The sequence below is a fragment of the Ursus arctos genome, chromosome X, assembly GCF_023065955.2.
Source record: "Ursus arctos isolate Adak ecotype North America chromosome X, UrsArc2.0, whole genome shotgun sequence".
Lineage (NCBI taxonomy): Eukaryota > Metazoa > Chordata > Mammalia > Carnivora > Ursidae > Ursus > Ursus arctos.
In genome coordinates, this window is record NC_079873.1 from 48759228 (window position 1) to 48785958 (window position 26731).

The 26731-nt window shown below is 37.0% G+C and overlaps 1 protein-coding gene across 12 annotated transcripts in view; it reads right to left on the reverse strand.

Annotated features, from left to right (window-relative positions):
• Positions 1-2617: 2617 nt before the first annotated feature.
• Positions 2618-26731, reverse strand: part of ARHGEF9 (Cdc42 guanine nucleotide exchange factor 9) — a 427917-nt gene continuing 403803 nt past the window's right edge. For all 12 annotated transcript variants that reach the window (XM_048213365.2, XM_057312109.1, XM_048213367.2 and 9 more), the window contains 2 exons: positions 24326-24394; positions 2618-2845 (listed from right to left, as the gene is read on the reverse strand). In XM_048213365.2, coding sequence (XP_048069322.1) covers positions 2664-2845; positions 24326-24394 — 251 coding nt within the window. In that variant the 3' untranslated portion in view covers positions 2618-2663. The remainder of the gene's footprint in view (positions 2846-24325; positions 24395-26731) is intronic.

A 26731-nucleotide genomic window follows, 5' to 3' on the forward strand; every position in this document is an offset into this window, starting at 1 on the left:
TACAGAGTTCTTGGGGATAGCACTGCTGTGGGGACACAGAATAGACCTGGACCCTGATCCCAGGTAATAGGTCTCCCCTTGGGGCTGTTTGTCACTGGTCTGCTTTGCTGCCATAGGCTGGGGGAACATTCCAACCAATGGTAAACTGATTTCTTGTTGTTTTCACAAGTTATTGGCATCTGGTGAGGCCAGCGGTTTGGGTAGATGAGAGGTGGGTGGCAAGAGGTGATATTCCTGATCCTGGAGCTCTGGGCACAGGCTCAGGGGAGAAGAGCATTAAGGGAGGGCAAGGGGGCCTGGCTAAGAGATACTGTAGGCCCAGGGACTTGGCCAAGCATCCCCTCTTGGTTTGCTCCTAGCCCCTGGAGAAATATGTCAAGGTTAAACCTAATGGAGAAGAACAGAAAGTAGGAAAAGAATGTATACTTAAGGGAGGCCTACACAGCCACTGAAACACATGCTCTTTCCCAGGGAGGACATTGTAGCTTAGGCACTGCATACCAGATTCCTTGCCAAGGGGTGGGGGGCTTAAGTAGTTGGGTCATTTGCTGAGCAGTTGTGGCCAGTCCCGAGCCCCAGCCCCCTGCCCAGCTCAGACTTACCCTTGGCTTACCCCACAAGTCTGATTTGAATGTGGTGGAATGGAAACAAACAGCTTGTAATTTGATTCCCACAGAGGAATAATTCCCAGGCTGGGCAGGGCCTCGTCTGGGTCAGGAGGCATAAAGCAGCAATCAAGTCAACTATGCCGAGGGCCTCATGCAGCCATGGCTGCTGCTCAGTAAGCTGAGGTCCTTTCATGTTGAAGTTTTCTCCTAGGGTCCAGAACAGACTCACAATTTCCAGATTTCTCATTAGAGTGGTTCTCCATGGCAGGGCCCATTCTCACTCCTTTGTACTTCATTCTCCTTGCTGTTCTAGGTCTGTCCACCTGAAGGGCTATGTGAGGAGGAGGAATAGGTACTCCTGCACCCACAGGGAGCCTGCCTCTTAGTGGGAGAAGTTAGTTTTGCGTTAAGTATAAAGCCTGCCAAAAATTAGCCTGAAGGTAGTGTCTCTACCTCAGATCTTTTCTCCATAGGGAAGTCTCCCTGGGCTTCCCACTTACTTGCCTCCAATGTCCTGGGATGGGAGAATGTTGGAAATAGGGCCTTCTTAGAATGACAGAAGTTCTTTATGCTAATAGCGGCCATTTTCCTGTACCAGGAGAACAGGAGAAAGAAGGACAACAGGGAAAGGAGAAGGAAGGAATCATGGAAGATTGTCCATGCAATCTGTTAACAATGGGGGAAGTCTCAGATAACTTGAGTGGTAGGAACTGCAGGTACGTATCTTGGGGTAGGGCTGCCTCTTTCCATACCCATTCCTGTTCTTTCCTTTAAGAGGTTATGATCAGCCTTGGATCCTGTCCAGGTCAATAATTTGATGGCAGCTGATGATCTTGGTCAGGTGGGCTCTGTCTTGACCCTTTCATAGACTCCTATAAATGCTGCCTGTAATCTGAAACTGGAAGCAGGGATGACCAGGACCCTGTAATGATTTCATCGGGGAACCCCAACTTTAAGCCCACTTGGCAGTAGAGGCAGTTGAATCCCTCCCCCAGGAAGCAGAGTCTCAGCCCCTTTGCTTCAAGTTCAGATCTTTCAGGTTAGGGGAGGGGGAGGCCTATAAGGAACACCGTAACCAAAGCAGCTTGAAGAAGAGAATAATTGGCTCAAACTAAACCCCAGATACAAAACTACTCATGACCCAGCAGTGCTACAACATGGGAACCCCTAGTGCTAGGAGAAGAGCCCAAATGCAGAATGTTCCCTGAACAGAAGTTCTCTCCAGAATTATTATACTCTGACTCTCCCTGGATTCTGTTTGGTTTCGATCCCTCTACAACACCTAAAACACAGTGAAAGCAATAGAAATATTGAGCAGTTATGTCACAGGGCACAACATAGCATGTCTAGACTGGCACGACTGAGGACAGAAGATGCAGGGAAAAAGCTGTCTGGGGCAACTGCCGGGCTGTAGAAACATTCACAGGTGGTCAGCTGAGGGAGAAGAGAAAGGGGAATCCTCCCTTTACCCATTGAAAAGTAAAAGAAAAAAAAATAAATTTCAAGCTCCCAAACTCCATCACATCAGAGTAAATTCAAAAGTTATTAGCATCAGTATCATCAGGAAAGAAAAAAACAATACAAATACATCTATGGTAATAATGACAAGTCAATGAATCACTCACAGGGGAGCAAAGAGATTATCTCAACAAGAAAAGGAACACATAGAAATGTCAATTTCTGAAAATAAAGGGGAAGGGGACAGGATAAGAACAGAAAACTTCTAAGAAGGGATCACATATTTAGAAGTCATTGGTACCTCTTCCTACCAACTACAGATTTTACTTCCCCAAAACAACAGAAAACTTTTTTTTGGTCCTTCTGTGTGTGTGTGTGTGTGTGTGTGTGTGTGTGTGTGTGTGTGTGTGTATGTGTGTGTGTGTGTGTGTACTCAAGGGTCTATGTGTGTATACGTGTCTCTCTATATATAAATATATATATAGGTATATATATTTATATATATATAAATTTCAACAGTGCTTCTCCAAAAAAATGTCCATCTATAAATATAATTTTATTTACTTTATTTTAAAATTATCTGCCTCCCTGTAGGTATTATTTTTTGAAGGGGGTTAACCTGCTGAAGTTTTGCCAGAATGGTGACTGGCTGCGCTTGGGTTCGGTGAACTCAAAGACCTGCGACTGAGCGATGCCATCGGGGACCAGGTACTGGCCCTGGTTTAACGGGTCCTGCGGTGGTGGGTAGGAAGGAGGAACTGAGCGGGCAGAGTTGACACCTAGAGTAGATGGGAGATCAAAGGGAAAGAGTGTAAGTTAAGTAGCAAGGAGCTTCTCAAAGCACCCAGTGACCACTTTGAGCAGACAATTAAAGGCAGCCTATTTTAGAGAGTGTGAACTGGAACAGAAAATCATCCAAGGAAAGAAAGTGCATTCCGTAATAGATTTTGGAATGGTGTGGTGACTAACGCAACAATACACACTTCCCATTTACTCAGGTATCACTGAGAATCTTGTGGTATTGTCATCAGTGGTTTTATAGATGAGGACACTGAGATCTGGGGTGAAATGTCATACCCAAGGTCATAAAGCAAGCACTAGGATCCACATTCTTTGATTTCTCAGTTCAGAGCTCTTTTCTTTTTTAAAAAATAGATTTATTTATTTATTTATTTGAGAGAGAGAGAGAGAGAGAGAGAGAGAGAGCTAGAGTGGGGTGGGGGAGGAGCAGAAGGAGAGGGATAGGAGAGAGAAACTTAAGCAGACTCCAAGCAGAGCAGGGAGCCCAACAGAGTTCTCAGTCCCAGGACGCTGAGATCACAACACAAGCCCAAACCAAGAGTCGGATGCTCAACCGTCTGCACCACCCACGCACCCCCAGAGATCTTTTCAAGAGACCATAATCCATTATGCCAGACTTGGTCCTGCAAATCACCCAAAAATTTCCATTTAATTTCAAAGGAATTTGGTTTTCTCCCTCTTCAACTCCCCCTAGAAGTGTCAAAAGAGCCTGATTAAGAACTACTGACTTCAAAGTAGGTCTTTGGTTGGAAAACGGTTTTCTAAAAGCTAAGGTACAAGTGATCCAGTATTCTACACCAGGTTGTAGTGATGAAATCATATTTAATATGAAAGTGACATTGGTAGATGAGGGAGAAAGAAAAGAAGACATGGTTCATGGAACACAAGGAAGACTTGGAATATATCTGCGACCTTTCAAAGGGAACAATTAGATGACTGCACCTTTCACAGAAGTGTTTGCAACTTTCAAAGCAAAATTCACATGAATAGGGGATTCCAGGGTGTGCAGGGGGGTAAATTTAAAGTTTAATCCTAACCTATATTCAGAACATAATAGCATACAGCCTATGATTCAGAATGCAATGAAGACCTCTCTGCTGCTCCCAAATAGCTTCCTCATCTGCAGACCAATGTCTGAAATTTCAATATTACAGCTTTTGTGTTTGCCTTTTTTGATGACTTGATCCCGTTACCCTAGAAGTAGTATCATATTGAGCCATCGTCAGCCATTAGCACTTCAGTAGGAAGCAATGAGTTATTTTCTAAAAATCAATATTGTTTCACTTTGTTTTGGTTCTAACTTTTGTTTTCCAGATTTATTGAGATATAACATTCTGTAAGTTTAAGGTGTACAACATGATGATTTGATGCACATATATATTACAAAACGATTACTACAATAAGGTTAATTAGTATATCCATCACTTCACAAAATTACCTTTTTTTTTTTTTTGCGGTAAGTGCATTTAAGAACTACTCTCTTAGCAGCTCCCAAGTTAAAATATTAGCTATAGTCACCATGCTGTAGATTATATCCCCAGAATTCATTTTATAACTAAAGTTTGTGCCCTTTGACCAACATCTTGATACTTCCCCCAACCCCAGCCCCTGGCAACCACCAATCTAGTTTCTGTTTCTATAAGCTTGTTTTTAGATTCCAATATAAGTGAGATCATGTAGTATTTATATTTTTGTTTTACTTATTTCACATAGTATAATGCCTTCAAAGTCCATCATGTCTCCATAAATGGCAAGATTTCCTTATTTTTATGGCTGAATACTATTCCACTGCATATATCACATTTATTTTATCCATTCATCTGCTGAAGGATATGTAGGTTGTTCACTGTATTGGCTATTGTGTATAATGCTGCAATGAACATGAGGGTGCAGACCTCTCTTTGAGATTCTGATTTCATTTTGTTCCCATATATACTCAGAAGTTGGATTGCTGGATCAGATGACCACTCTATTTTCAACTTTTTGAGGGCCTCCATACTGTTTTCATAGTAGCTTACAAGTTTATATTACTACTATCACTGTCCAAGGGTTCCCTTTGCTCCACATCCTCACCAGCACTTGTTATCTTGGGTCTTTTTGTTTTTGTTTTTTGTTTTTTTCTTATAACAGCCACTCTAACAAATATAACATCTCATGGTTTTGATTTGCATTGTTCTGATGATTAGAAATGTTGAAAACCTTTTCTTACACTTGTAGAACATTTACATGGGCATTTGCATGTTTTCTTTGGAAAAACGTCTATTCAGGTCCTTTGCCCATTTTTTTTGTAGCCGACTTGTATGTGTTGCTCATATGTATTTGGATATTAATCCCTTATCAGATATGTAGTTTGCAAATATTTTCACTTATTCTGTAGGTTGCCTTTTCATTTTGTTATTTCTTTTGCTGTGCATAAGCTTTTTAGTTTGATGTAGTCCCACTTTTTTTTTTCCTGTTGCCTGTATTTTTGGTGTCATATTCAAAAACTTGTTAGCAAAACCATGTCAAGGAATATTTTCCCTATATTTTCTTCTAGGATTTTATGGTGTTAAATCTTACACTTAAGTCTTTCATTTGAGTTAATTTTTATTTCTTTAATGTTTTTTTTTATTATATTATGTTAGTCACCGTACAGTACACCCCTGGTTTCTGATGTAAAGTTCGATGATTCATGAGTTGCGTATAACACCCAGTGTGCCATGCAATATGTGCCCTCCTTACTACCCATCACCAGTCTATCCCATTCCCCCACCCCCCTCCCCTCTGAAGCCCTCAGTTTGTTTCTCAGAGTCCATAGTCTCTCATGCTTCATTCCCCCTTCTGATTACCCCCCCTTTCTTTATCCCTTTCTTCCCCTACTGATCTTCCTAGTTCTTATGTTCCATAGATGAGAGAAATCATATGGTAATTGTCTTTCTCTGTTTGACTTATTTCACTTAGCATTATCTCCTCCAGTGCCGTCCATGTTGCAGCAAATGTTGAGAACTCGTTCTTTCTGATAGCTGAGTAATATTCCATTGTATATATGGACCACAACTTCTTAATCCAGTCATCTGTTGAAGGGCATCTCGGTTCAGCTGAGTTAATTTTTCTGAGCAGTGTAAGGTAAGGTCTAATACATTCTTTTTCATGTGAATATCCACTTTTCCCCAATACCATTTATAAAAGAGGCTATCCTTTCCCCACTGAGTATTCCTGGCCTCCTGATAAATATTAGTTGACTATGGGTTTATAGTTGGGCTCTTGACTCTCTCCCATTAGTCTATATGTCAGATTTTATGCCAGTATCATATTGCTTTGATTCCTATAGCTTTGGAATAACGTTTGAAATCAGAAAGCATGATGCCACCAGCTTTGCTCTTTCTCAGGATTAATTTGGTTATTCAGGGTCTTTTTTTGGTCCCATAGGAATTTTAAAATTGTTTTATCTACTTCTGTGACAAATGCCATGGAATTTGAGATAGGGATTACAGTAAATCTACAGATGGCTTTGGGTAGTAAGGGCATTTTCACAATATTAATTCTTAAAATCCATGAATACAGACTATCATTCTATTTATTTGTGTTCTCTTTGATTTCTTTTATAAATATCTAATAGTTTTCAGTGTACAGATATTTAACCTCCTAGGTTAAATGTATTCCTAAGTACTTTATCCTATTTCGTGCTATTGCAAATGGAATTGTTACATTTTCTCTTTTCAGTGTTCATTGCTACTGAAACACAAGTGATTTTTGTACTTGTATTTTGTATCCTGAAACATTATTGAATTCCATTATTATTCTAGTATTCTTTTTTTTTTCAGATTGGCTTTTTAAGAAAATATTATTTCTTAGGAGAGTCTTTAGAAATTTCTTATATAAAAGCTTGTCATCTGCAAACAGAGACAATTTTACTTCTTCCTTTCTGAATTTTATTCGTTTTCTTGCCTGATTGCTCTGGGTAGGACTTCCAGCAGTATGTTGAATAGAAGTGGTGAGAGTTGGCATCCTTGTCTTATTCCTGATATTAGTGGAAAAGCTTTCAACCGTTCACCATTGAACATGCTTGTTAATAGTGGTAGGCTTGTCACATAAGGCATTGATTATGTTGAAGTATGTTCCTCATATACAAAATTTATTGAGAGTTTTTATCATGAAAATAGGTTGAAATGGTTTCACTCACATGTGGAACATTAGGAATAACACAGAGGACCACAGGGGAAGGGAGGGAAAACAGAATGGGAAGAAATTGGAGAGGGAGACAAACCATGAGAGACTCTAGGCTCCCGGAAACAAACTGAGGGTTGCAGAAGGGGAGGTAGGTGGGGGGATGGGGTAGCTGGATGATGGGCATTAAGAGGGCATGTGATGTGATGAGCACTGGGTGTTATATGCAACTAATGAATCATTGAATACTACATCAAGAACTAATGATGTACTACTATATGTTGGCTAATTGAACTTAAAAAAAAAAAGAAAACATGCTGAATTTTGTCAGATGCTTTTATTGCATCTATAGAGATGTGATTTTATCTTACATTCTGTTAGTGTGATGTATCACATTTATTGATTTGCATATGTTGAATGATCCCTGCTTCCTAGAGATGAATCTCACAGGATGATGTTGTAAGATCCTTTTAATGTGCTGTTGAATGTGGTTTGCTAGTATTTTGTTGAGAATTTTTGAGTCTATATTTATCAGAAATATTGGCCTGTGTTGTCTTGTATTGTCTTTATCTAGCATTAGTGTCAGTGTAACCCTGGCCTCATAAAATGAGTCTGGAAGTGTTCAAGTTTTTGGAAGAGTTCAGAAGGACTAGTGTTAATTCTTCATTAAATATTTCATAGAATTCACCAGTGAAACCTTCGGGTCCTAGCCTTTTCTTCTGGGGAGGTTTTTGATTACTAAGGCTATCTTCTCAGTCGTTACTGGTCTGCTCAGATTTTGTATTTCTTTTTTTTTCTGTCAGTTTTATTGAACTAAAATAGACATATTGCATTGTATAAGATTAAGGTGCACAACATAAAGATTTGATGTATGTATACAATGCAAAATTATAACCACATTAAGGTTACTTAGCATCTATCACCACACAGTTACATATTTTTTCTTTTGATTAGAACTTTTTAAAATTTATAATAATTTTTATTATGTTATGTTAGTCACCATACTGTACATCCCTAGTTTTTGATGTAAAGTTCCACGAGTCATTACTTGTCTATAACACCCAGTGCACCATGCAATGTGTGCCCTCCTTAATACCCATCACAGACCTATTCCAATCCCCCACTCCCCTCCCCTCTGAAGCCCTCAGTTTGTTTCCCGGAGTCCATAGTCTCTCATGGTTCATTCCCCCTTCTGTTTACCCCCCTTCCTTCTTCCCTTTCTTTTCCTACCAATCTTCCTACTTCTTATGTTCCACAAATGAGTGAAACGATATGATAATTCTCCTTCTCAGCTTGACTTATTTCACTTAGCATTATCTCCTCCAGTCCCATCCAAGTTGCTGCAAATGTTGTGAAATTGTTCTTTTTGATGGCTGAGTAATATTCCATTCTATATATGGACCACATCTTCTTAAGTCATGTGTTGAAGGGCATCTCAGCTCCATCCACAATTTAGCTATTGTGGACAATGTTGCTATGAACATTGGGGTGCATATGGCCCATCTCTTCACTACGTCAGTATCTTTGGGGTAAATACCCAGTAGTGCAATCGCTGGATCATAGGGTAGCTCAATTTTTAACTTTTTAAGGGACCTCCATACTGTTTTTCAGAGTGGCTGCACCAACTTCCATTCCCACCAACAATGTAAGAAGGATCCCCTTTCTCCACATCCTCTCCAACAATTGTTGTTTCCTGCCTTGTCAATTTTTGCCATTCTAACTGGCGTAAGGTGGTATCTCAGTGTGCTTTTGATTTGAATTTCCCTGATGGCTAATGATTTTGAACATTTTTTCATGTGTCTGTTAGCTATTTGTATGTCTTTACTGGAGAAGTGTCTGTTCATATATTCTGCCCATTTCTGATTTGTTTATTTGTTTCTTGTGTATTGAGTTTGAGAAGTTCCTTGTAGATCTCGGATACCAGTCTTTTATCTGTAGTGTCATTTGCAAATATCTTCTCCCATTCCGTGGGCTGCCTCTTAGTTCTTTTGACTGTTTCCTTGGCTGTGCAGAAGCTTTTTTTCTTGATGAATTCCCACAAGTTCATTTTTGCTTTTGTTTTTCTTGCCTTTGGAGATGTGTCACGAAAAAAGTTGCTGTGGCTGATGTCAAAGAGGTTGCTGCCTATGTTCTCCTCTATGATTTTGATGGGTTCCTGTCTCACACTGAGGTCTCTCATCCATTTGTAGTTTACCTTTGTGTATGGTGTGAGAGAGTGGTCAAGTTTCATTCTTTTGTTGTTTCTTGTTTTAATGTTTTTTTATTATATTATGTTAGTCACCATACAGTTTCATTCTTTTGAACGTAGGCGTCCAATTTTCCCAGGACCATTTATTGAAGGGACTTTTTTCCACTGGATGTTTTTTCCTGCTTTGTCAAAGATTAGTTGACCAAAGAGCTGAGGGTCCATTTCTGGGTTCTCTATTCTGTTCCATTGGTCTATGTGTCTGTTTTTGTGCCAGTACCATGCTGCCTTGGTGATCACAGCTTTGTAGTATAGCTTGAAATCCAGCAACGTGATGCCCCCAGCTTTGTTTTTCCTTTTCAACAATTCCTTGGTGATTCGGGGCCTTTTCTGGTTCCACACAAACTTAAGGGTTATTTGTTCCAGTTCTTTGAAGAATGTCATTGGTATTTTGATCGGGATGGCATTGAAAGTGTAGATTGCTCTGGGTAGCATACACATTTTAAATATGTTTATTCTTCCAATCCATGAGCATGGAATATTTTTCCATCTTTTTGTTTCTTCCTCAGTGTCTTTCAACAGTGATCTGTAGTTTGTAGAATATAGATCCTTTACCTCTCTGGTTAAGTTAATTCCAAGGTAACGTATGGTTTTTGGTGCTATTGTAAATGGGATGGATTCCCTAATTTCTCTTTCTTCGGTCTCGTTATTCGTGTATATAAATGCAACTGATTTCTGAGAACTGATTTTGTATCCCTCCACATTACTGAATTGCTCTATAACTTCTAGTAGTTTGGGGGTGGAGTCTTTTGGGTTTTCCATATAGAGTATCATGTCATCTGTGAAGAGACACAGTTTGACTTCTCCTTTGCCGATTTGAATACCTTTTATCTCTTTTCGTTGTCTGATTGCTGTTGCAAGGGCTTCTAGTACTATGTTGAATAATAATGGCGAGAGTGGCCATCCTTGTGGTGTTCCTGATCTTAAGGGAAAGGCTTCCAGCTTTTCCCCATTGAGAATGATATTCGCTGTAGGCTTTTCATGGATGGTTTTTATGAAATTGAGGAATTTACCCTCTACCCTACACTCTGAAGGGTTTTAATCAGGAAAGGATGCTGTAGTTTGTCAAATGCTTTTTCTGCATCAGTTGAGAGGATTATCTGGCTCTTGACTCTTTTCTTGTTGATATGATCTATCACACTGATCGATTTGCAAATGTTGAACCACCCTTGCATCCCAGGGATGAATCCCATTAGAACTTTTAAGATTTACTCCCTTAGAATCTTTCAAATTTATGAAACAGTAGTAACTTCAGTGACCATGCTATATAGAACTTATTTATTTCATAAGCTTGTATCCTTTGACTACCTTTACTCATTTACCCCACCTCATACCCCTGCATCTGGCAACCACCTATCTGTTCTGTTTCTATAAGTCCAATTTCATTATATCCCATATGTGACATCATACAGTATTTGTCTTTCTCTGAATTATTTCACTTAGCCTAGTACCTTCCAGGTTCATTGATGATGTAGCAAAAGGCATGATTCCTTCTGACTAACATTCCATGTGTGTGTACTTTATCCACATTTATTTGCCAAAAGACATTTAGGTTGTTTTCATGTCTTGACTATTGTAAATAATGCTGCAATAAACATAGGGAGCAGATATTTCTTTGAGACAGTGATTTTATTTCATATATATATATATATTCTCCATCCCAAAATGGAATTGCTGGATCACATGGTAGTTTTATTTTTAATTTTTTGACGAACGCCCATACTGTTTTCCATACTGGTTGTACCAATTTACATTCCCACAGTATACAAGGGTTCCTTTCTCTCCATATCCTTGTTAATCCTTGTTATTGCTTGTTTTTTGATAGCCATTCTAATAGGTGTGAAGTGATATCTCATTGTGATTTTTATTTAAATTTCCTAATGATTAGTGATGTTGAGCACCTTTTCATGTACTTACTGGCCATTTGAATATTTTCTTTGGAAAAGTATCTATTCAGGTCCTTTGCCTCTTTTTTAATTGGGTTATTTGTGGGTTTTTGCTATTGAGTAGTGTGAATTCCTTTAATATTTTGGGTATTAGCCCCTTATCACATATGTAGTTTGCAAATATTTTTCCGATTCCATAGGTTGCCTTTTTATTTTGTTGATTTTTCCTGTGCACAACCTTTAAATTTGATATGATTCCACTTGTTTTTCTTTTGTTACTTGTGCTTTATATGTCATGTCCAATATTTCATTGCCAAAACCAATGTCAAGATTTTTCTCCCATGTTGGCTTATAGCAATTGATTATTCTAGGCTTTATATTTAAGTCTTTAAGCCATTTTGCATTAATTTTTGTGAGTGGTGTAACATAGGGGTCTATTTGATCCTTTTGTATGTGAAAATCTAATTTTCCTAGAACCACTTATTGAAGAGGCTGTCCTTTATTGAATAGTCTTGGCTCCGTTTTCAAATTTTACTTGATTGTATATAAATGGGTTTATTTCTGAGGTCTAAATCCTTTTCTGTTGGTCTATGTATCTGTATTTTTCCCCAGTACTAAACTGTTTGGTTACCATAGTTTTGTAATACAGTTCTTTTTAAGATTTTATTTATTTACTTGAGAGAGAGAGAGTGAGAGCAAGAGAGCACAAGCAGGGGGAGCTGCAGAGGGAGAGGGAGAAGTAGACTCTCTGCTGAGCAGGGAGCCTGATGCAGGGCTCGATGCGGGGCTCAATGCGGGGCTCAATCCCAGAACCCTGAGATCATGACCTGAGCCAAAGGCAGACGCTTAAACTAATGAGCCACCCAGGCACCTCTGTAATACAGTTTGAAATCAGAAAGTGTGATGGTTCCAGCTTTGTTCTTTCTCAAGATTGCTTTGGCTATTTAGGGTCTTTTATGGTTCCATACAAATTTCAGAATTGTTTTTCTTATTTGTAAAAAATGTGGTTTGAATTTTGACAGGAAATGCACAGAACGTATAGATGGTTTTGGGTAGTACAGACATTTTAACAATGTTAATTCTTCCAATCTAAAGACACAGGATATCTTCCAGTTTTGTTTTTAATTTTTTTTTCATTAATGTCTTAGAGTTTTCAGTGAACACATCTTTCACCTCCTTGGCTAGATTTATTCCTAAGTATTTTATCATTTTTGATACTATTATAAATGCATTGTTTTCTTTGTTTTTCAAATAATTCATTTTTGGTGTATAGATGCTACTGAGTTTTGTATGTTGATTTTGCATCCTAAAACCTTACTGAATTCATTAATTAAATCTAACAGCTTTTTGGTAGAGTCTGTAGGATTTTCTACATACAAAATCCTTTCTTTTTCTTTTCTTCTCTCTCTCTTTTTTTTTTTCCCGTGAGTGCCAATTTTAGCCCTTTAGTAGTCCATGCCACTGGTACTTAGGTTTGAGCCCCTAGCCCTGATTTTCCCTCTGGGCTTCTCCCACAGAGTTCTCTCCAATCCCTGGTCTCTCCTGTCCAGGCCTTCAGCCAGGCCGGCTGTTCCCTAGCCCCCTTCTTCCCCAGCTTAATTATGCTTGAGCACTATATTCCTCCATTCTCCTTTCTATAAAACTTCTGACTAATTTAGCTCTCTTGTCTTAATCTGCCAGATGGGGAATATATTTCTCCCTTCCCCTGCCCCTTCTTTATTTTCTGAAACTTATTTGCCTTCTTTGGGTCTTCAAACTGAAATCAGAGCTATAAAACACACCATGACAGGCATGATGAAACAATCTCTGTTCAAAATGTTTATTCATACTGTATTCTGAATGTTCGGTTTTGTGTGCTGAAGATTTTACCAGTAGCAACAAGCCATTAGACAAGTAAGTATCAAGTGCAAATCAAGTTAGACCAGCCACAGGTCCCATTCTAAATGACTGGTCAGAACAGATAAATCCAAAGTGGAAAGTGGAAATTAAGTTCCTTCTAATTAGGAAATAGGGTTTTATATATCCTCTCCATCAATATGTTTTTGTCTTTCTTTTTATCTTCTATGTATTAAGAAAGAAATAAGTATCCAGAGAATGGGGAGGTTGAAAAGCAAATTAAATTCATCTGGTATGGTTAATCTTATTTGCAGTCTGAGCCAGTTTTGATTCTCAAACTTGAGCCTGTATCAGAATCACCTGTTGTAGGTCTGGGGCAGGGCCTGAGAATTTGTGTTTCTAATACATTCTTACATGTTACTGATGCTGTTGGTCTGAGGATCACACTTTGAAATCAGGAAGTGAGTCCTCCTGCTTTGTTCTTCCTTTTCAAGATTGTTTTAGACGTTCTGGATCCCTTGCAATTCCATATGAATTTTAAAATCAGCTTGTCAGTTTTTCTGAAGAAGATATCCAGATGGCCAACAGATACATGAAGAGATGCTTGGCATCACTAATCATCAGGGAAATGCAAATAAAAACCACTATGAGATATCACCTCACAGCTGTCAGAATGGCTAAAATAAAAAAGACAAAAAAATAACAACTGTTGGTGAGAATGTGGAGAAAAAGGAACCTTTGTGCCCTGTTGGTGGGAATGTAAATTGGTACAGTGACTGTGGAAAACAGTAAGGAATTTCCTCAAAAAATTCAAAATAGAAATATTATATGACCCGATAATTGGATATTGAACAAAAAACCCCCACAAATAGCAAAAACACTAATTCAATAAAGATACATGCATATATCCCTATGTTTACTGCAACAGTATTTGCAGTAGCCAAGATTTGGAAGCAACTTAAATGTCCATCAATAGAAGAATGGATAAGGAAGATGTGTGTGTGTGTGTGTGTGTGTGTGTGTGTGTGTGTGTGTGTAATGGAATATTACACAACCATAAAAAGGGATGAGATCTTGCCATTTGCAACAGCATGGGTGAACCTAGAGGGTATTATACTAAGTGAAATAAGTCAGACTGGGAAAGACAAATATCATATGATTTTACTCTTGTGTGGAATCTAAAAATAAACCAAATGAGTAACAAATAAAAAGCAGAATCAGACCTATAAATACAGAGAAATGATGGTTGCCAGAGGAAAGAGGGGTAGGCAAAATGTGTACAGGGAAGTGGGGAATACAGGCTTCCAGTTATGGAATAAATAAGTCATGGCACAGAATAGGGAATATCGTTAATTATATTATAATAGTATTGTATGGTGACAGACGGCAGTTACACTTGTGGTGAGCACAACATAATGTATAGGGAAATTGAATTACTATGTTGTATACCTGAATCTAATGTAACATTGTGTGTCAATAATACTCAAATAAAAAATAAAATAAAAATAATCAGCTAGTCAGTTTCTACAAAGAAGTGGACTGTGATTGAGGGATTATTTTGAATCTATAGATCAATTTGGGGAATATTGCCATTTTAGCAATATTAAGTCTTATAATACATGAACATGGGATGTTTTGCTATGTAGAGCTTTTTAAATACCTTTCAACAATGTCTTGTAGCATGGAGAGAACAAGTTTTATACTTGTTTTATTAAATTTATTCCTAAACACTTTATTTTGTTAATGTTATTGTAAATGGATTTTCTTAATTTCAAGATTGTTCTAATAAGTGTATAGAAATAAAATTAATTTTTATATATTGATCTTATATCCTGCAATTTTGCTGAATTCATTTATTAACTCTAATAGTGGTGTGTGTGTGCATGTGTGTGTGTGTGTGTGTGTGTGTGTGTGTGTGTGTATTCTGTAGGGTTTTCTATATGTAAGATTGTGTTATCTGCAAATAGAGGTACAATCTACCTCTTCCTTTCCAAACTGAATGCCTTTTGTTTCTGCTTCTTGCCTCATTGCCTTGGCTAGAACCTCCAGAACAACACTGAATAGAGGTGATGAGACTGGACATCCTTGCCCTGTTCCTGATCTTAGGGGGAAAGCATCAGTCTCTCATCACTAAGCATGGTGTTAGGTGTTTTGTAGATGCTCTTAAATATATAAAATCTTATCATAGTCAAACAGAATCAATTTTACTTCCTCCTTTCTGATTTGGATACAATTTCCTTCTTTTTCTTACCCGATTGCTCTTTGGTTAAGACTTCTAGTACTATGTTGCATAGGAGTGGTGAGATTGGGCACCACTGTGATCTTATATTAGAAGAATAGCTTTCAGCTCCTATATCTTTGGGGTAAATACACAGTAGTGCAATGGCTGGATCACAGGGTAGCTCAATTTTTAACTTTTTAAGGGACCTCCACACTGTTTCCCAAAGTGGCTGAGATGCCCTTTAACAGATGACTGGATTAAGAAGACGTGGTCCATATATACAACGGAATATTACTCAGCCATCAAAAAGAAAGATTTCACAACATTTGCAGCAACATGGACTGGACTGGAGGAGATTATGCTAAGTGAAATAAGTCAAGCAGAGAAAGACAATTATCATATGGTTTCACTCATTTATGGAACATAAGAAATAGGAAGATCGGTAGGAGAAGGAAGGGAAGAAGGGGGGGTAAAGAGATGGGGGAATGAAGCATGAGAGACTATGGACTATGAGAAACAAACTGAGGGCTTCAGGGGGGGTGGGGGATTGGGATAGGCCGGTGATGGGTATTAAGGAGGGCATGTATTGCATGATGCACTGGGTATTATATGCAAGTAAAAAATCATGGAACATTACACCAAAAACTAGGGATGTACTGTATGGTGACTAACATAATAAAAATTATTATAGGAAAAAAAAGAATAGCTTTCAAACTTTCACCATTAAATGCGATGTTAGCTGTGGATTTGCCATATACTGCCTTTATTATATTGACGTAGTTCCTTCTACACCTAGTCCAATCAGAGTTTTTATCATGAAAGGATGTTAAATTCTGTCAAATGTTTTTTCAGCATCTATTGAGATGATTATACGATTTTCATATTTCTATTAATGTGGTGTATTACATTTTTTTGAGTTGCATATGTTATCCCACCCTTGCATCTCAGTAATGAATCCTACTTGATGATGCTGTATGATCCTTTTAATGTGCTGTTGTATTTGGTTAGCTAGTATTTTTTAAGAAATTTTGCATCAGAAATATTGTCCTGTGGTTTTCTTTTCCATAGTGTCCTTATTTGGATTTGGTACCAGTGTAATGCTGGTCTCACAAAATGAGTTTGGGAGTATTCCTTTCTCTTCAATTTTTTTTGAAGAGTTTGAGGATTGACATTCTTTAAATATTTGGTACAATTCACCACTGAAACAATCTATTCTTGGGCTTTTCTTTGTTGGGAGGTTTCTGCTTACTAATTCAACCTTTTTACTTATTTTTAGTATGTTCTTTCTTCATAATTCAATCTTGGTACATTGTATAATTTTTTGGAAATTATTCATTTCTTCTAGGTCATCCAATTTGTTGATATACACTTGTTCACAGAACCACTCTCATGATTCTAGTTCTGTGGTATCATATGTAACATCTCCTGTTTAATTTCTGATTTTATTTGAGTCTTCTCCCTCTTTATTAGTCTAGCTAAAGGTTTGTCAATTTTGTTCATCTTTTCAAAAACCAGCTCTTAATTTAATTGATCTTTTCTATTGCTCTTCTGGTCTCTATTTCTCCTCAGATCTTTGTAATTTTCCTTTCTTCTGCCAACTTTGGGCTTAAATTTTCTTCTTTTGCTTGTTCCTTGAAATGTAAAATTGGGTTGCTTATTTGATTTTTTTCTTTGTGTAGGCATTATGGCTATAAATTTCCCTCCTAGAACTGATTTTGCTACATCCAATAACTTGGTATGTTGTGTTTTCATTTACATTTAGCTCAAGATATTTTATTTCTCTTTTGATTTCTTCTTTAACTCATTGGTTGTTCAGGAGTGTGTTGTTTAATTTCCACATATTTGTGAACTTTCCAGTTTTCCTCCTGTTGTTGATTTCCAGTTTCACACATTGTGGTTGAATGATACCTGATATGATTTCAGTCTTCTTAAACTTGTAAGACTTGTTTTGTGACCTAACACATACTACCCTAGAGCATGTTCCATTTGTACTTGAGAAAATACCTGCTGCTATTGGATGGCATGTTCCTCATAGGTCTTTTAGGTCTTTCTTATTTGGCCTAAATATATTTCCAGTCCAATGTTTTCTTAATCATTTTTTGACTAGGTGATCTATCAATTGTTGCTATTATTATATTTCTGTTTCTTCCTTCAGATATGTTAGTATTTGGTTAATGCATTTAGGTGCTCTACATTGGGTGCATATATATTTACAATTTATATATTTATGTTCTGGGTACATATATATTATATCTTGATGAATTACCCCTTTATCATTATATAATGACCTTCTTTGTCTCTTGTGACAGTTTTTGACTTATATTCCATTTATCTGATATAAGTATAGCTACCTTTGCTCTCTTTTTGGCTTCCACTTGCATGGAATATACTTTTCCATCCCTTAGCTTTGAGGCTATGTGTATCCTTAAAGATGAACTTTGTCCTTTGTGGACAGTGTATAGTTGTGTCTTGTATTTTTATCCATTCAGCCATTCCATACACGTTGATAAGAGAATCAAATCCATTTACATGCTGGAGGGGAGGTGAGTGGGTGGATGAACTAAATGGGTGATGGGCATTAATGAAGGCACTTGGTGGGACAAGCACCGGGTGTTATATGTAAGTGATAAATCAATAAATTTTACTCCTGAAACCAGTACTACACTACATGTTAACTAACTTGAATTTAAAAAAAAAATAAACTATAGAAAAAATAATAAAGTAATTATTGATAGGAAAGGACTTACTATTGTTATCTTATTATTTTTCTGTTTTATACTTCTTTTGTTCTTTTCTTCCTCTCTTGCTATCTTCCTTTATGAATCAGTGGTTCCTAACTGGTATGCTTTGCTTCACCTCTTTTTTGTGTGTGTATCTACTGCAAGTGCTTGCTTTGTTGTTACAATGAGGTTTACATAAAACACCTAATAGTTACAATAGTCTGTTTTATGATGATAACAAATTACATATGGATACATAATAAAACTCTACCTTTTTACTCCCTAACCCCACATACTATGTTTTTGATGCCACAATTTACATCATTTTATTGTTATCCAGTAATAACAATTGTAGCTATAGTTTTTTTTTTTAAAGATTTGACAGAGACAGCCTGCTAGAGAGGGAACACAGGCAGGGGGAGTGGGAGAGGAAGAAGCAGGCTCCCAGCAGAGGAGCCCGATGTGGGGCTCGATCCCAGAACTCCAGGATCACACCCTGAGCTGAAGGCAGATGCTTAATGACTGCGCCACCCAGACACCCCTGTAGCTATAGTTATTTTTAATCATTTCATACTTTATCCTTTATAGATACAAGTAACTAACACACCAAAATATTGGAATATTCTGAATTAAATTATATACTTGCTTTAGCTGTGTGTTTATATTTGCATATGCTTTCATGTTACTAAATAGCATCCTTTCATTTCAGCTTGAAAATTCCTTTCAGCATTTTTTGTAAGACAAGTCTAGTGGAGATGAACTCTCTCTCTCAATCTCTGTCTCTGGGAAAGTCTTTCTCTCTCTTTCATTTCTAAACTTTCCTGGGTATAGTATTCTTGGTTGACAATTTTCTTCTTTCAGAACTTTGAAAGAAGAACATCCCACTCTCTCCTGGTCTGCTAGGTTCCTGCTGAGAAATCCCTGAATAGCCTTATATGGGCTCCCTTGTATACGAGGACTTTTTTCTCTTGCTGCTTTTAATCTTTTCTCTTTGGCTTTGATTTTGGACAGTTTTATAATGTATCCTGAAGATCATTTGGGTTGAAATTGTTTGGAAACCAATGAACTTCATGAAGCTGAATATTCAAATACCTATCCAGAATTGGAAATTTCTCAGCTATTTCTTTAAATAAGCTTTTTCCCCCTTTCTCCCTCTTTTCTTCTTCTGGGATTCCAATATTTTATAGATTGCTTCTCTTAATTTTATCCCATAACTCACATTGGCTTTCTTCACTTTTTAAAATTCTTTTTTCTTTATTCTATGCTGGATAATTTCAAATGACCTGTCTTTGACTTCACAAATTCTTTCTTCTGTTGTTCAAATCTGTTGTTGATGCTCTTTATTGCAAATCCGCCCCCCACTTCATTCATTGTATTCTTCAGCTCTATAATTTCTGTTTGGTTCTTTCTTACGATTTTCCCTCTCTGTTAAATTTCTTGTTTTGTGTAATGTTTTCCTGATTTTGTTGAATTGTCTATGCTTTCTTGTAGCACACCAAACTTCCTTAAAACAACTATTTTGAAATGTTTACTAGAAAAAATTACATATCTCCATATCTTTGGGGGTCAGTTTCTAAAAAACTGTGTTCCTTTGGTGATGTCATGTTTCCTTAATTTTTCATGTCCCTTGTAGTCTTGAGTTGCTATCTTTGCATTTGAAAAAGCATTTACTTCCTCTAGTCTTTATTGACTGGCCTCTTTTTTCTATGCATCTAAAAATAATCATTTTTTTCTCCGTGGGTGGTCTGGAACTTTTCTGCTGGACTTTTGAACTTTAACAAAAGCACACTCATCTGTGGGTGACTGTCAAAATCAATGTTTTTTAGGGTGAAGACAGTAGAAAATTATTCTGCCATGTTGATGATGTCCTCTAACAGGCAATTTTCAAAGGTGGTAAGTGTCAGAAATATGAGCGTACTATGTGCCAACAAGCGATATGAAAATATTAGGGAGGAAGTGTTCATTTTCATTTGTCAATTAAGCTTTTTATTTTGAGAGTATTGTAGGTTTACATGACGTTGTAAGAAACAATACAGAGATATGCTTTGTAGCCTTTACTCAGTTTCTTTAGTGATAACATTTTTCAAAACTGTAGTACAATATTACAACCAGGATATTAACATTGTTATAGGACACAGACAAGAAATAGAACATTTCTATATGACAAAATCACTAGTTGCTCTTCCATAACCACACTTACTTCTCTCCTGACCTCACCCCCCACTTAACCATTGGCAACCACTAATCTGTTTCCCATTACTAAATGATATTATTTCAAGAATGTTATATAGATGGAGTCATACCATATATAACTTTTAGAGAATGTCTTTTCTCACTCAGCATAATTCCTTGGAGATTCACCCAAGTTGTTGCATGTACCAATAGTTGGCTCCTTTTTATTCATGAGTAATATTCGATGCTATGGATATACCATAATTACTCGCTCACTGAAAGACAACTGAGATGTTTCCAGTTTGGACTATCATGAGCAGAGCTGCTATAAATATTTGCTTAGAGTTGTTGTTTTATTTCCCCTCAAAGATTTTTTTAAGTTCAAGTTAGTTAACATAAAGAGGGTGTGTGTGTGTGTGTGTGTGTGTGTGTGTGTGTGTGAAAGTAAGTTTTCATTTCTTTGGGACAACTGCCCAGGAGTATAATTTCTGGGTTATACGGTAGTGGTATGTTATGTGTCTTAAGAAACAGCCACATTATTTTCAGAGTGGCTGTACCACTTAGCATTCTCACCAGCAAGGTATAAATGGTTCAGTTCCTCTATGCCCTTGCCAGCACTTGGTGTTGTTACTATTTTTTTTATTTTAGCCTTTTTAATAGGTATGTAGTGATATCTCATTGTAGTTTTCATTTACATTTCTCCAATGATTAATAATGTTGAACATCTTTTCATGTGTTTAACTGCCATCCATATAATCCTCTTTAGTAAAATATCCATCTTTTGCCCATTTTTAAAATAGAGTGCATAGTTTTTTACTGCTGAATTTTGAGGGTTCTTTATATATTCTAGATACTAGTGTTTTTTGAGATACATGGTTTGCACATATTTTTTCCTATCCTGTAGTTTGTCTTTTTATCCTCTGCACATGGTCTTTTATAGAGCAAATGTCTATTTTGATGAGGTCCGTTGTATCAATTTTTCATTTCATGGTTCCAGCTTTTGTTGTCAAGTCTAAGAACTTCTTTGCCTAGCCCCAGATACTGAAGATTTTCACTTTTTTGAAAAAGTTCTATAGCTTTAAATTGAGGTCCACTATCCATTTTTTTTAAAGGTAAGGCAGTCTTTATACAAGCCCACCGAGGTGGGGTTTTACAGTAGGGGGAATGGGGCTCGACTCAGAATGCAGCATGGCCAAGTGGGAATAAGTTAATTTTTATAAGGTATGAGTTTAGGTTGAAGTTTTTTTGTTTTGTTTTGTTTTGGTCTATGGCTGAAACAGCATTTGTTGAAAAGGCTACCCTTCTTCTGCTAAATTTCTTTTGCATCTTTATCAAAAATTATTTGGGCATATTTGCATAGGTCTATTTCTAGTTTCTGGTTTCTCTATTCTCTTCCACTAATACAATAGGTCTATCCTTTTGCCAATACCACACTGTCTTGGTTATTGTAGCTATATAATTTGTGTTAAAATCAGGATAGACTGATTACCCCAACTTTATTCTTCTTTTTCAAGATTATTTTAGTTACTTTAGGATATTCATTTGATTTTGAGATGGTCCTATAGCCTCTGGAGATGAGAGCTGTGCTCGTGGCCCTAGAGAGCTCCATGATGATGGACTGAAATATGTTGATAGACCAGGAATTAGTATTCAAATTCCAATAAGTTATAATCAATTCTTAAATCAAGACAGTGTAAAGGGTAAACATAAAGTAAAAAGGCCTTCCTTAGGGCTAGGCTTTGTCCTCTTTGCTTATATTACAGATGGGCTTCCCCTCCTCCAGAGCAGTAGAGTGAGTTGATAAGGTCCCGTGGCATTATAGATGCGGTTAGAAGAGGACACTAGAGTAATTACCAATGCAATTACATCTGCATTAGAGAAATCTTAACAACAATGTTCCCATCACTTCCAGAAAGCAGTCATTGGAAGGGTTAAAGAAACTGGCTTTTATGGGTATCTGAAAGAATTCCCTTCTTGTTCTTCCCATGTACATAATATAATATTGAATTCTTAAGTTTGACAATTGTTTCCACATGTGTAGTTACCTTGAGTCTCAAAATACATCAGTCATTACAGTTCTGGACTAGGAGAGTCTTGAAAACTAGAAATAGAAATAATGGAGGAGATTCGTAGGAATTTTGGGAGGTTTGAAACTAAATGAGTTTCTTTGAAAACTTTAGAATTGTTGTTAAATGTGGAAAGCTGTTCAGGTGAACCAGTGTTTAGATACTGGGGAATAAGAGAGAACCTGAAAGGAATAGCCTTGTGACTAGACAGGGTGGAAAAGGAACTGACACAGAAGCTTGGTATGAGTGAGCAGGACTGTTTTCTGGTTTGTTGCTTTATGGATGTCCCTCTGCTTTAAGAGTTCATAGTGAAAAAAAACAGCTAACCTCAGATAGGCTTGAGGGAACCTGAGCTGAGGTAAAGGGGTCCCATCATATCGTGAAGGTCAGTGGAGGGAATCAGAGTAAGAGAAGCTCAAGGGTTAAGAGCCTCCAGGAAACAGGCTGGCCACTAGGACAGTAGCCTCTTTATAGCCTGAGGACTCCCCAACTGCTTGGGGTTCTGTTCTGCTTGTATCTCCATCTAAGGAAGGAGCACAGTCTCTCACAGCATTGCCCTACTCATCCAGACCATATCTTCACTGACATTAACTCCAGATGCTTTCTAACACTATCTCTTATGTTTTCACTCTCAAGAGGTTAGGAGTGATTGCCTTTTTAAATTCCCTATCTGAAGATAATCACATTTCCATGATGAGAGAGAGAACCAGTGAGTGCCTCCCAAGGGTAAGAAGTAATAAGCAGTTAAAAGGAAGGCATGTCTAACCAGAGGGGCTCCAGCTAGGTGCACTGTTTAATTGGAAATCAGGTATTCACAGGCACACAGCTTCCTCAGTGGAAAGAAGCTTCATTTGGGAATAATTAAGGGTGCTTTATATGGCCACTAGAATTTCAGGCACCTTGAATCTAATCATTTTGTATGGTGACTCATTCTGAACCAAAGAGACTACTGAGAAAGCAAGAGGAAGGGCCTGGGGAAAGTGAGGTCTCATTAAGATCACCTACCCCTGGAGAAAATGACAGTGGCAGTCAGGAATAGAAGCAGTTGTCAGTAATTGAGGTGAGACAAAAAAAGTGAGCTGTTCTTTCCCAGCACAGAGAATCAGCAGAACCCTGAGATGGTGAGGGAAGAACAGTGGACTTGGAATCAAGATGAGTTAAGTTCACAATCACTTCACCCCAAAGATCTTGTTTCCTCATCTGGAAAATGAGGCTAATAATGCCTACCTTTTCAGAAGAACCATAAAGATAAAATTAAAGAACTTATATAAAATGACTGGTACTAAATAGGCTCAAAGGGTAGTTACTTCCTTTTGTTCAACTAAGCATTTTAATTATGTCTAGTTCATGAAAATGAGAAAATAAAGCTTCATTTCATATTTAAATTGATTCTTAAGGTATTTTCCTTTTTTTTTTTTTTTTGAGAGAGAAAAAGAGAGCCAGTGTGGGCACATGGCGGGTTGGGGGGTGGGTGGGAAGAGAGGGGCAGAGGGAGTGGGAGAGAGAATTTTAAGCAGTATCCACACCTGGTGTGGAGCCCAGTGCAGGGCTTGATCTCAGGACCCTGAGGATCATGACCTAAGCCAAAATCAAGAGTTAGATACTCAACCAACTGAGCCACCCAGGCACCCATATTTTCCTTTTTTAAGTACTTTAGTTTATGGTTCAGAGAAAGAGAATGAATATCTGAATTTTCTGTCTTGGTTCAGTTTGAAGTTCTCCATTCTGATTTGAGACTCCTAATCTTGCAAATGCCCCCAAACAAATGAAAGAAAATTGTATACATATTCCAAATATACTTATTAATAAAATTTACACAGTTATTATTGTCCATCTATCTCTAAATTGTGAATAAAGTTTAGATTTTCTCTCTCTTTTACTTATGTAAAAATGAAAAGAAATAGAAATTCTATTTTCTCCTGTACCCAAAGAACTATCTTTGGACATAACTACCTCACACTACTTACTCTTAAGCCTTACATCTATAAGACCATTTGCCACCTGTTATCAGGGAAACCTGGAAACCCAGACACTCCCCATCATTCCAAGTGAACTTCAGCCTGGAAACAACCCTGGGGATATGCAATCACATAGTTTATGGCTTCCCAGTCTCGCAAAGAGAGTAAGTGGCGCTGGTGGGGTGGCAGTGGTTAAAGGCAACTTTACCTTTTTGTTTAGGGACTTTTCTCACAGTCAATGCAGCCTGCCTCTTCTGGTTTTCAGAAATTTCAAAGCCTGTAACATAAAAATACATGACTCTGTTATAAAAAACAGACCTTTCTTAAATGTACAAATTAGTACAACTTTTCTGAAAGAATAATTTTGGCAAGATATATCAAAAGTCTTGAAAAGCAAATAAATAAATGGTGAGAAACTTGAACAAATATTTAGCCATAACAATGCATTTCATAGTATACAGGGGCAAAAAAAAAATGAGAACATGAATTAAGAGTCTGTTAAATGAAGAATGGATGAATAAAGTATGGTGTGAAGTAAAAAAATATTGCACAACCAAAAGCAAAAACAGAAAAGGAAATAATGAGTCAAAAGACAAGAGATTACAATAAGAACATTTTTTAAAGAAAAGTTTCAAAAAGAAGAAAAAATAAAATAGCAAAAAGTAATGAAATAACAGAAATGTCTATTCTTTTTTATTTTTTATAATAATTTTTTATTATGTTATGTCACTATACAGTACATCCCTAGTTTTTGATGTAATGTTCCATGATTCATTATTTGCATATAACACCCAGTGCTCCATGCAATATGTCCCTCCTTAATACCCATCACCGGCCTATCCCAATGCCCCACCCCCCTCCTCTCTGAAGCCCTCAGTTTGTTTCCCAGAGTCCATAGTCTCTCATAGTTCATCCCTCCTTCTGTTCCCCCCCCTTCATTCTCCCTTCCTTCTCCTACTGATCTCCCTGCTATTCTTTATGTTCCACAAATGAGTGAAACCAGATAATTGTCTTTCTCTGCTTGACTTATTTCACTTAGCATAATCTCCTCCAGTCCCGTCCATGTTGCTGCAAATGTTGTGAAATTGTTCTTTTTGATGGCTGAGTAATATTCCATTATATATATGGAAATGTCTATTCAAGTCCTTTGTCCATTTTAAAAATTAAGTTATTTGTTATTTTGCTATTGAGTTGTAAGAGTTCGTTATATATTTTGGAAATTAACCTCCTATCAAATACATCATTTGCAAATATTTTCTCTGATGCCATAGGTTGCCTTTTCATTCTGTTCCTTTGCTGTGTAAAAGCATTTTATTTTGCTGTAGCTTTGCTTTGTTGAACATGCTTTTGGTGTCATATCCAAAAAATCACTGCAAGATCAATGCTAAGGAGCTCTTTCCCTATATTTTCTTCTAGGAGTTTTACAGTTTTGGGTCATACAATTAAGTCTTCAATCCATTTTGAGTTAATTTTCACGTATGGTGTAAGGCAGGAATTCAATTTCATTCTTTTGCATGTGGATATCCAGTTTTCCCAGCACCATTTATTGAAGAAACCCTCCTTTCCCAATTGTGCATCCTTGGTACTCTTGTCAAAAATATGTTGACTGCATATGTGTGGATTTATTTCTAGGCTCCCTATCCTATTCCATTGGTCTATATCTTATCTTTATGCAGTACCATACTGTTGTAATTAATGTAGCTTTGTAATATATTTTGATATGATACCTCCAGCTTTGTTCTCCTCTCTCAAATATCTTTAGCTATGAAGGGTCTTTTGTGGTTCCACATGAATTTTAGGATTATTTCTATTTTAGTAAAAAAAAAATACCACTGGAGTTTTGATAAGATCACATTGAATCTATAGCTGGCATTGGGTAAAGTGGACATATTAACAATATTTAGTCTATTTATTTATGTGTTCTTTAATTTCTTTCAGCAAGGTTTTATAGTTTTTAGTGTACAAGTCTTTCACCTCCTTGGTTAAGTTTATACCTAAGTATAATCACATCCATTTTGATGTGATTATAATTGGGACTGTTTGCTTAATTTCTTTTTCAGATAGTTCATTGTTAGTGTATAGAAACACAACTGATTTTTGTATGTTGATTTTGTACCCTTCGACTCTACTGAATTCATTTATTAGATATAAAGTTTTTCTGTAGAGTCTTTAAGGTTTTCTGTATATTAAATAATATCATCTATAAACAGAAATAATTTTACTTCTTCCTTTCCCATTTGGATGCATTTTATTTTTTTTTCTTGTCTAATTTTCTCTGGCTAGGACTTCCACTACTATGTTGAATAGAAGTGATGAAAACGGACATCATTTTCTTGCCATTGATCTAAGAGAAAAAGCTTTGTTTTTCCCCATTGAGCATGATGTTAGCTGTGGGCCCTTTCATATATGGCCTTTATTATGTTCAGGTAAATTCCTTCTATACAGAATTTGTTCTGAGTTTTTATCACAAAAGAATGATAAATTATGTCAAATCCTTTTTCTGCATCTATAGATAGGATCATGTGATTTCTATCTTTCATTTAATTATATCGCATTAATTTATTTGCGTATGTTAAGCCATTATTTCATCCTAAGGACAAATCTGACTTGGTCA